This window comes from Drosophila persimilis, unplaced genomic scaffold, assembly GCF_003286085.1.
Source record: "Drosophila persimilis strain 14011-0111.01,24,50 unplaced genomic scaffold, DperRS2 tig00000175-arrow-arrow-pilon, whole genome shotgun sequence".
Lineage (NCBI taxonomy): Eukaryota > Metazoa > Arthropoda > Insecta > Diptera > Drosophilidae > Drosophila > Drosophila persimilis.
The window spans coordinates 18,787-29,404 of NW_020825297.1; the positions used below are offsets into that span (position 1 = coordinate 18,787).

The 10,618-nt window shown below is 43.7% G+C and overlaps 3 protein-coding genes across 3 annotated transcripts; 1 reads left to right on the forward strand and 2 right to left on the reverse strand.

Moving 5' to 3' along the window:
* Window positions 1-641: 641 nt before the first annotated feature.
* LOC113565617 (nuclear hormone receptor FTZ-F1 beta-like) lies at window positions 642-4,791 on the forward strand. Its single transcript, XM_026988078.1, has 6 exons — window positions 642-2,504; window positions 2,570-2,914; window positions 2,973-3,122; window positions 3,868-3,970; window positions 4,030-4,184; window positions 4,248-4,791. The coding sequence occupies exons 1-6, from the start codon at window positions 759-761 to the stop codon at window positions 4,329-4,331; spliced, it is 2,583 nt and encodes an 860-aa protein (XP_026843879.1). The 5' UTR covers window positions 642-758; the 3' UTR covers window positions 4,332-4,791.
* Window positions 4,792-6,604: 1,813 nt separating this feature from the next.
* Window positions 6,605-9,208, reverse strand: LOC113565618. Its single transcript, XM_026988079.1, has 3 exons — window positions 8,643-9,208; window positions 7,149-8,586; window positions 6,605-7,090 (listed from the first exon to the last, which is right to left on the reverse strand). The coding sequence occupies exons 1-3, from the start codon at window positions 9,169-9,171 to the stop codon at window positions 7,036-7,038; spliced, it is 2,022 nt and encodes a 673-aa protein (XP_026843880.1). The 5' UTR covers window positions 9,172-9,208; the 3' UTR covers window positions 6,605-7,035.
* Window positions 9,209-9,252: 44 nt separating this feature from the next.
* Window positions 9,253-10,372, reverse strand: LOC113565619 (ATP synthase mitochondrial F1 complex assembly factor 2-like). The gene is made up of 4 exons (XM_026988080.1): window positions 10,229-10,372; window positions 9,837-10,144; window positions 9,602-9,782; window positions 9,253-9,539 (listed from the first exon to the last, which is right to left on the reverse strand). The coding sequence occupies exons 1-4, from the start codon at window positions 10,323-10,325 to the stop codon at window positions 9,289-9,291; spliced, it is 837 nt and encodes a 278-aa protein (XP_026843881.1). The 5' UTR covers window positions 10,326-10,372; the 3' UTR covers window positions 9,253-9,288.
* Window positions 10,373-10,618: the final 246 nt, after the last annotated feature.

Genomic DNA, 10,618 nt, shown 5'->3' on the forward strand with positions numbered 1-10,618 from the left:
TAGCATTGACCCTATTGTTGTCGTCGGGGTTTATTCACAGATCCTAAAAAAGTAGTGTATCTCTTTGTGCCTGTTGCTAAGCAAATCTCGAGGGGGGGCGGAGAGTCAGAAAATGACTCATTGCCAAGAGGTTGGAGAACCTTTTATTTAATTAGCATAAATGGGGGTTTTGCCAAAACTATGAGGCAATTAAATCTAAATTTAATTTCAGAGCCGCTGAAACTATTAATATTGATACTTAAAAAACTTGTTTCAACTTGCGTTGTTTTCTTTAAATTGATAAAAATTAGAAGAATACTCATGGATTATGGAGAGTGTACAGATTACAAAGAGTCGATATAGCCATAATTTTGTTTGTGTGCCTCGACAAAAACGTTTAATTTTCTGAAATTAAAGAGAAATCGTGATAATATTATACAATTTTCCTATAAATCTGTTCAAAAATAATACATTTCAGTAAATTTAACTCTTCTGCTATTTAAAACAGCACCCAACTGTATGATTTCTGATAATTATCTGAAATATAAACCAACTAGAATTATCATTAATTATAAAATAAAATAAATAAATTAACAAACATTCTCTTCCTTTATTTTTGCAGTTTTACAACACAATGGAACTGCATCAACGACATCTCTCCAATTTTTACAAATTGCACAATTGAGAAACAAAAGTCTTTTTGATACATAGAATATTTTGATAAGGAAGGACGGAAGGAAGGAAACCGCCCCCCGAAATCCATTAAAATTGCAGCAGCCATGCCGAATATGTCTAGCATTAAGGCCGAGCAGCAGAGTGCCCCAATCGGGGGCACAGGCAGCTACCAACTACCCGTGAACATGTGCACCAGCAGCAGCAACAGCAGCGCGATGACGATGACGACGACGACAGGATCGGCGACGCCGTCGCGTCACAATGTGTCCGTGACGAACATTAAATGTGAATTAGAGGAGCTTCCCACGCCGAATGGCAATCTGGTGCCGGTCATCGCCAACTATAATCATGGCAGCCTGAGGATACCCCTCAGTGGGCAGCCACACACCGCGGAGGAAGAGTCGGACTCCGAGGCGGAGCTCACGAATATCGAGAACCTGAAGGTGCGCCGGCGGGCGGCGGATAAGAACGGACCCCGACCCATGTCCTGGGAGGGGGAACTGAGCGAACCCGAGGAGAACGGAGGCAGCTGTGGCGGAGGAGGGGCAGAGCTGATGGAAACGGAGACGGTGATCAAGAGTGAGGTGTGCAGCACGTCGACGCCCATTCAGGCGGCGTCCACCACCTGCCCCACGATGCAGCCGATCAAAACGGAGCTGGAGAACATTGCCGGAGAGCTGCAGCATCATCCGCGAAGCAACGCCTATCCGGTGTCCAGCTGCAACGGTCCCGCGAAACTGAAGCTGGCGCCCACCCAGAGCGATCCGATCAATCTCAAGTATGAGCCCCCCCTGGGGGACAACAACTCCCCGCTGCTGACGACCCGCAACAAGTCGAACAGTGGGGGACACCTGCCGCTGCCAGCGAATCCCAGTCCCGACTCTGCCATACATTCCGTCTACACCCACAGCTCACCGTCGCAGTCGCCGCTGACGTCGCGGCATGCACCGTACACGCCGTCGCTGAGTCGCAACAACAGCGACGCCTCGCACAGCAGTTGCTACAGCTACAGCTCGGAGTTCAGTCCGACGCACTCGCCGATTCAGGCGCGGCATGCCCCACCGGCGGGATCCATGTATCCCGGCAGCGGATCCGCGGCAGGAAACGGAGGAGCCGGAAGCAGCTACGGGAACGGCGTGCATCATCATGGTATGCTGTACAGGCCGCTCAAAGCGGAGGCCTCCTCAACGGGTGGATCGAGCCAGGAGTCGGCACAAAATCTCAGCATGGACTCGGCTTCCAGTGCCATGGATCCGCTAGGATCGGGCTCGCTGCCCGCCTCCCCGGCCGGGATCTCCCGCCAGCAGCTGATCAACTCCCCCTGCCCGATCTGTGGGGACAAGATCAGTGGCTTCCACTATGGCATCTTCTCCTGCGAGTCCTGCAAGGGTTTCTTCAAGCGCACCGTCCAGAATCGCAAGAACTACGTGTGCGTCCGTGGGGGACCCTGCCAGGTGAGCATTTCCACGCGCAAAAAGTGCCCTGCCTGTCGGTTCGAGAAGTGCCTGCAGAAGGGCATGAAACTGGAGGCCATACGCGAGGATCGCACCCGTGGCGGTCGCTCCACCTATCAATGCTCCTACACGCTGCCCAATTCGATGTTGAGTCCGCTCTTGAGTCCGGATCAGGCGGTGGCAGCCGCTGCGGTAGCTTCAGTGGCCAATCATCAGCACCAGCACCAGCAGCATCATCAGCACCAGCATCAACAGCAGAGACTCCAGCAGCAGATGAATGGCTTTTCAGGGTCGACATCCCTGCCGGCGAGTCCCAGTCTGGGAGGAGCATCCATCAAAACAGAGGAATCCGAGGCGAAGACATTAAGAGCGAGCAGTATTCCAACGCTATTGCAGGTGGGTTTTCAAGGAGACTTTCCTTAGATGTTCCCCGATTAATGGATCTCTTTTTTTGGCAACAGGAAATCATGGATGTTGAACATCTTTGGCAGTACACCGATGCAGAGCTGGCCCGCATCAATCAGCCATTGTCCGCCTTTGCCTCTGGTGGCAGCTCCTCATCATCATCGTCGTCGTCTGCCGCCTCAACGGCACACCAGAACCACCAACAGCAGCAGCAGCAGCAACAGCCGCATCAGCACCAGCAGCAGCAATTGACCAACCCACTGCTGGCCAGTGCCGGTCTCTCGTCCAACGGGGAGAATGCCAATCCCGATCTGATTGCTCATCTCTGCAATGTGGCCGATCATCGTCTCTACAAGATTGTCAAATGGTGCAAGAGTCTGCCGCTCTTTAAGAACATTTCGGTGTGTAACTGTCGTCTACTTTCGGAATAGATCGGAGCACTATAATAACTCTTTTCAGATCGATGATCAAATCTGTTTGCTGATCAATTCGTGGTGCGAACTGTTGCTCTTCTCCTGCTGTTTCCGTTCGATTGATACGCCCGGGGAGATAAAGATGTCCCAAGGCAGAAAGATAACACTATCACAGGCCAAAACGAATGGGCTTCAGGTGTGTTTTGGTTTTACTATAAATAAATAAATTTATGCTATTACTTTCGGGAAGTTGTATTTCATTTCGTGAATATTTTATGGTATAAAAATATCTTGAAAGGTTTTTAAATAAACTAAAGCCCCTTAAAAAATCTATATAAATAATCTGCGTGAAATATGAGTCATAGAAATAAGTTAAACAGAGGCACTACTGACATTTGTAACTATAAAATCAATATATCACTAAATAATTACTGTTTGGAGAGATTTAGTGGGGTTTTCCATTGTATAAATATAATTTCTCATACTCGTTACAGTCTTGTACTTGAGTCTTTATTTTCTTAAAGTACGAACTATTTACCATTCATTATAAAAATTACATTTTGTGTTGCTTCATTTTATACCCAAATTAAAGCTCTTTTAATCCAAAAAATGCTCCCACGGAGATGCTCTTGCTTTCTATTGTTCAATCAATCAGAGTTTCAATTCAGTAATCTGTTTAATTTATTTATTTTCGGACATTTCATCTTATTAACGAAATCTTATGGAAATTCCCACAATTTCTGGATGTTTTCATTCTTAATGTTTCCTTTTATGATTCCGAAATCATTAAAAGTCTTAGGAAATATCATTTAAATGCATCTTCTTTTGTTAATTCTCTTTTAACTTTTTATCCCCTCTTTTCTCCCAGTATGAGTAGTTTTTCTTTAGGTCACATTAAACCCATAAAAGTAATCCCCATTATAAAATTTGATTCCTTATAGACCTGCATCGAACGCATGCTCAATCTGACGGACCATTTGAGGCGTCTGCGCGTGGACCGCTACGAATATGTTGCCATGAAGGTGATAGTGCTGCTGCAGTCAGGTAAGACTCCAAGAGGAGGTCCAAGTAAACCCTGATCTAATACCCCATACACTATCTAGACACCTCAGAGCTGCATGAGGCGGTGAAAGTGCGGGAGTGCCAGGAGAAGGCATTGCAGGGCCTGCAGGCCTATACGCTGGCCCACTATCCGGATACGCCTTCCAAGTTTGGAGAGCTGCTGCTGCGTATACCCGACCTGCAGCGCACATGTCAGGTGAGTGCTTGCTTGGAATGCCCCTAAAAGTACAAAAGATCTAATGAAACTCCCTCCGAACAGCTGGGCAAGGAAATGCTGACGATCAAGACACGCGATGGAGCTGACTTCAATTTGCTGATGGAGCTGTTGCGCGGAGAACATTGACAATTGTTGACGGCGACAAAGTTTTACATATTTAGTATTAGATATATCTATTGTAGGGTTAAGTGCTCTACCTATAAGCTCTGAAAACATGTGCCTAAAAACCCAAAGCCGCAACAGCAGTCGTCGCCGCAGACGGGATCCGATCCGCGACCCCTCCCAAGCATTGACCCGAAACTATGCGCAAAAATTGCCAAATTTTTATACACGAACTATACATATTTTGATATACTCGTTTGATGAATGCCATGTGCTGGAAGGGCGGGAGGACCGCCCCGCGCGCGTTGCCCTGTCTGTTGCTGGCTTTTGAGTTTCCAGTAAGAAGAAAAGAAACAATTATATAACGTTTTTCGCTATATATGAATGATATATATACCGATGACTTATGTATAGAGTAAACTAAAGCACACAATGGAAAATGAAAAGACTAAGAAAATTTATTTAAAAAATTACTACGTATAAACAAAACAAAAAAAACAAAAAAGGCAGAAACAACAAATGCAAAATCAAATTAAATTTAGTTTAAGCAGCTAGCGACTTTTTTTATACATACATAAAACCTTATATAAAACTATTTTATAAATGAACAAAAAAAAAACAAAACAAAAAAATGCCAAAACCGATTTGGTTTGATAGAAGGAGAGCTGCTAGAATTTTCGATAAATATATATATAGTACGAGTATATATGTATATCTCTATTTGTATGTAAATGGAGTCCATCCATTTGGATGTCCAATTTTTAAATGTTGTAGCATTTAGTTTTAGTGCAATTTCACACATGTCTACTTATAAACTATTGGTATATACATATATATATATATATATATTTGGATATATGTCATAAACATATGTCTGCAGCCAGATATGGCCGCAAAACTATATACATACTTGAAGATGAAAAGACCACTCGAAAAATGCCATGCCGCAGCCCGGCCTGCAGCTTGGCAAACAGACTATTCCAGTGATGCTATATGTTGCATAAAAAAATCAACACACAAACGGCCCTGCCCCCCTACCCCCCCTCCCCCATAACTACATAAATCAAATTTATATTTTCCATTATAATTCTGCATTAGTTTCTCCATTAATTAATAGCTATTATTATTATTTGTGTAATCCTTACTTAAATAGCTGAAGCAAATCCTGCAACAGGATTTAAAACATATATAAAAGCGATAAAAAAAACTACATTAATTAATTATTTTTGCATATATCTTAGCTAGTTAGATATATGTATAGCCCCTCCCGGCATATGTATGTACATATATGTCTATGTGTGTGCGTGTGTGTATGTTAACTGTAAAAGTACTTCCAGACCCCCAACCCACCAGAAAAAAAAAACAAAACAAAAGAACAGAACAGGAGAAACCAATGTAATTCCAATTTAATGTCTACCAGAAGAAGAAGAGAAAAGAGCGAACCAATCCGTAAAACTACATACTTAAAAGTCAAGGGCAGAAGAAGCCTGAAGAAGGGGATAAACTTGATTACGATTTTGCTATATCAAAAATTTGTTCATATCTTTTTTGTATGATTTTTAATAACTTATTAATCGTAAAACCTCCAGAAATTGTTTTCCATGGAGATTCTACTTTTTACTGACTTTAATTAATTTTAATTTAAACAAAAATCCCAAATTGTTATTCCAAAAGAAATTTCATTTAATCGAAAATCACGATTACATTTCCCTTAGAAAAATGGTGAAAAAAACAGATCTTCTGCCCTTGTTTCCTGCTGCTGTCCGTAAATGTAAACAAAAACTAAAAAACTACAAAAAATAGTTAAATGTTAATTTAATAATGAAAGAAATGCTCCAACTAAATATCAATACAATGTTTACCCATAGTTAAATGCAATTATTTAAGCGAAAAATCAAATCAAATTTAATTTGTAATTTCCACTAGCAAAAACAAACTCAAACAAAATCCACAAAAACAGGAAGGGCGGATTTAGGAGCGTTCTGATACGATGACAGATATTTTTCTACTTAAGTATTCCGCTTAACTAGTGAAAAGTGTGCTCAAAATTAAGCATAAATTAAGCAGAGTTTTACTTGTGTGTCTGATGTTTCGTTTTTGCTATATCCATTAACTCATCCCATAGTAAATATATCATTTCATACTCTGTTTTGAATGGAACACAATGGAAATTCAAGAATGGAACAAAACCAACAACAATTAAGCGTAAATTGTCAATGCAATATTTTGTAATAAAAAACAAAAAAAAAAACAAACGATCACACTACAAAAAGTGCGACAATTAAATCGTGTAAATGTGAGATTTGTTATTTGTGAATTTATTATGCGGTAGAAATGGGATATTTACATGTTGAACTCTGCTGTAGGATGTAAATCTTGAATTGCCTGGAAGTAGCAGGAGATGGCCCATGATTTTTCGGACAAGGAAGACTGGAGACAGTCCGGCGATGGAAAGTATGTATGCAAAGAATGCCTCTAGGAAAACTAAGACTTTGTTTCCTGGGAGCACTCTTCCCTCAAGATAATGAGGAACGCCTACATGGAATCCATATCCGAAACAACATTGATATAAACGGCATTATATTCCCGGACGTGTGTACCATTATTTCCGTTTAAGTCTAAGTATCTATAAAACGCTTTCATTGCCATAGGTATTCTATATCTTTCCATAACAAGAGGGGATTCGCTGCCACAATCTGGACTCTAGAGAGCCATGAAGCGATGCCTGTTAAATGCAATATGCATTGCATCCACCACAGGGATAGGAGTTACAATAGCCCGGACTAAGGAGAGTTATTTTCATATTAAAAGGAGTTCAAAAATCATTGTCGATTTGCTCACCTGAGTCGTGCCAGTGGATACAAGCAGCTTACCGGACAACCGCCGCAAGCGGGTGGACAGACACCCGGACAAGAGGCACCGCAGCATGAGGGCGATTCCGCTGAAAAGCAACATGGACTGGGGGGACAGACATTGCTGCAGGGTCCGCAACCACCGCCCAGCGGCAGGTCTGAGCAGAGGCAACTATTCCCATTGGAAGAATGTTTGAAATTGTTGCCGCAACACATAACCGGCCGATAGGATACAGCGTAGACGGATCGATCCTCCAGCATATCATGCACATAGCCCATGCAGAAGCATTCGTTGCTGATGCAGGGGGGCTCTGGGGGGCTGCAAGAAGGTGCGCAGGGTCTCATGTAAGGAGGTGAGAATACGGGACAGCAGCCCTCACATGGATCGCAGCATTGTGCCGGGTGTTTCTTGCAATTTGCGAGGAAGCTCTCAATATCCACACAGTTGCAGGCAGAGTTTTCATTTTGACCGTCATCCAACGAGCATGCCGCGGAGGGAGTGCCAGACATGGAAGAACCACTGCAAGAATTTGCAGGCCTCTTCATGCCTCTGGTCTTTGCTGTTCCGCAACTCTCCATGGCGTCTCCATGCAAAGAATTTTCATTCGTTGGTGCACCGTGACAGCTGCTATTCGTCCTGGGAACAAGTGGAATGGGGCAGGGGGATGGGCAGGAATAATTCGAAGACCCTAAATGACTAGCAGCGTCTGTACCCCTCTTATGAGATTGCCTACTGCAATCTGTCATCCGCTGCTCTTCCTCAAACTTATGGGAGTCCCGTGAACTTTCGCACCGTGGAGATTGGGCATGGCGATCATAAGCCTGAGTTCTGAGGCATGATTCATCGGTATAATCAGTGCCATTGCTTGTGTTGAATGTTGAAGTACTTTTCATGTTGTAATGGTCAGTTTTTCTGTCCGATTCGGCAGAGCAACGGCTTTGCTTGGATTCGGAATAGACTGAATTTTGCTGGAATTTGGATGAGCCTTGCTTTGGTGACACACGATTGGGCGACCTATGACATGCTTCCGACTCGGGGTAGTAAGAGTTTTCTTGCGATTCGGGATAGACAGGATTTTGTTTCAATTTGGGGGAGCCATGGTTTGGTTTCGATTCGTGAAAGCTACAGCTTTTTTCCTCTTTAGCATAGACTTGGCTTTGTTCCGACTCGGGGTAGACCTGGCTTTGCTCCGACTTGGGGTAGACCTGGCTTTGTTCCGACTGAGGATAGACCTGGCTTTGTTGCGACTGGGGATAGACCTGGCTTTGTTCCGACTGGGGATAGACCTGGCTTTGTTCCGACTGAGGATAGACCTGGCTTTGTTGCGACTCGGGATAGTACTGGTTTCGTTCTGATTCGGCATAGCTTTGCTCTGGGTCCGCATAGCTAACGGTGGCATAACATGCCTTTTTGCGCTTACAAGCAGCTATTGGAGGTGTTTAATAGGGTGTACTTTAGATCTACTATCATTGTTCTACTCACCTTTGCACTTATTCTCCTTGCACTCGCTATTCGAATATTTACTACATTTTAACCAGTTACTTCGCCCGGAGGCAATGCGTTTATCATTCGCCACACCCGTTTGTGGGCTTTCCTCGAGGCTTGAGCTGCTTAAGGATCTCTTACAGGAGTAGAGCTCCTGAACGGCTTTGATGGTTGTTGTAGAACCTACATCTCGTCTCAGTTCCCAGTTTAAAGTTAAATCCAATATACTATAGCTTGGTCCTATGATTGTGCTAACGTCGACAGGCTGCAACTTTATGTGTTTGCCAGTGTTGTGATTACATTCTGCAGCAGCTTTGTCATCGTTTTGATTGAAAGAAACTTCGGTTTGTCTGTTTCTCAAGATGGAAGTTGGTTTCGGAGGTATTTCCTCGGGTTTATAGGTCCTGTGGAGATCATCGGTGGTTTTGATGCCTCTCAACATATGGCTATACTCTTCATATTCCTCATCGCTGGGATGAAGGCGGTGATTGGAGACCGCCATGTGTGTGTGAGTTTCTAGGCACATTCCACAAATCAGACAGAAAACGGGACGAATGAATTTACAAATTTGGGCCTTGCTGGTTATCGAAATAATGAGAATTATAAATACAGGGTTACTACTAGTTTTTACTTCAGCTCTGCTTTACAGTATCAGCTTTTCTTTAACAAAGTTCTCGGAACAATTGAGCTGTATAAAGAGGACTGATGCGGCCAGACGCGCCTGCAGTTCCTGTTGGCTCAGATCGTGGGACCATTCGACGCGTCCCCAGAACTTGATCTGATACTCCTCCTCCAGCCGGGACAGTGCCACTGCCTTTTCCACGGGCAGCATCTGCTCTATGACAGCACAGGCCAAAATAATGGATTTCAACGTATCCACAGCATATACGAAGCCTAAGGGAAAGAAGATATTTCAATGCATATAGAATACAATGTTTGCAGGGGGCACTGCTTACCATGCAGTGTGTCCAAGCTGTAGGATTGGAAATGTTTGGCCACCTTCACTCGATCCTCATCGGTAATTGTCGGCGGTGTTATGTTCATGGTTTTCTGTAGATTCGTCTCGAAGCGCTGATTGAACCACTCAATCACTGGATCCCATTCGTTTTTCTGCAGTTCCTTAAGATCTCGCTCATCCTGCAAGCAGTCAAATGTTAGCTATATTCTTGGAATGCTCTGCCTGAATCTTACATCATATTGAAAGAGCACCGTATCGGTGGGCATATAGTTTAAGAGATAGTTGACCATATCCAGTTTGTTCAGATTATTGGGATTATCGATGGCCGTGAAGCACAGGGCCGACAGGTGCATGCGCGACCGCTCGATGTGATCCCTTTGGCTGTCGAATTCCGTGGCCACGGCAATGGCCAGCGGTTCGCTCTTGACGGTGAAGGGAGCGCCCTTTGGTGTCTTTAGTTTCCTGTGATCCAGCACCACCTCGTAGCCACCATCAGTGTACAGCACAGAGGTCTTCTTGTAGAATCTTTTTGGCGGCGCAGCTGCAAAGAAAGATTGCCATTGCCGGCTCTGTTATGAAATATTTCGGTAGAATGCATGGTCCAAAAGTGTTTGCTGTTACTTACCGTATTGTCGCACTGTCGTCAAGGCGGGCACTTGCCATTTGTTGGAGGTACTCACTCGTACTGCTCTCAAGGCACTTAACATTAGTTTTCTATTCATTTCTATTTAAAATAAGCGTTTTTAAAGCGTTTCAAGTCGATTTTAGTGGTCTCTTGTCGAGTGTTGGTAAATGGCTCTGTCTAATCAGTACTGTAAAACGAATATTTATTTAAATATCGAAATATAATATTATTTAAATCTATTTTGTGGGTACGAAATTAAATAAGAACTAGAGTGCCGCCTTCTGATCGACAAGAAGTACATATTATTACTCACAAACATCACCAGCCCCAGGAACTTGACTTTTGGGACCTCTGACACTCTGGGAGGCAAGTGATAAGTGACAGGCCCGA

Bases quoted from the DNA above. Each gene is read 5' to 3' on its own strand.
- LOC113565617 (XM_026988078.1), top strand. From the start codon at position 759: ATGCCGAATATGTCTAGCATTAAGGCCGAGCAGCAGAGTGCCCCAATC. The intron at 2,505-2,569 runs GTGGGTTTTCAA...TTTTGGCAACAG, and splicing joins GTATTCCAACGCTATTGCAG to GAAATCATGGATGTTGAACA. The intron at 4,185-4,247 runs GTGAGTGCTTGC...CCCTCCGAACAG, and splicing joins ACCTGCAGCGCACATGTCAG to CTGGGCAAGGAAATGCTGAC.
- LOC113565618 (XM_026988079.1), bottom strand. From the start codon at position 9,171: ATGTGCCTAGAAACTCACACACACATGGCGGTCTCCAATCACCGCCTT. The intron at 8,587-8,642 runs GTGAGTAGAACA...CACCTCCAATAG, and splicing joins CAAGGAGAATAAGTGCAAAG to CTGCTTGTAAGCGCAAAAAG. The intron at 7,091-7,148 runs GTGAGCAAATCG...AACTCTCCTTAG, and splicing joins TATCCACTGGCACGACTCAG to TCCGGGCTATTGTAACTCCT.
- LOC113565619 (XM_026988080.1), bottom strand. From the start codon at position 10,325: ATGAATAGAAAACTAATGTTAAGTGCCTTGAGAGCAGTACGAGTGAGT. The intron at 9,783-9,836 runs GTAAGATTCAGG...GACTGCTTGCAG, and splicing joins CGGTGCTCTTTCAATATGAT to GATGAGCGAGATCTTAAGGA. The intron at 9,540-9,601 runs GTAAGCAGTGCC...TCTTTCCCTTAG, and splicing joins CAGCTTGGACACACTGCATG to GCTTCGTATATGCTGTGGAT.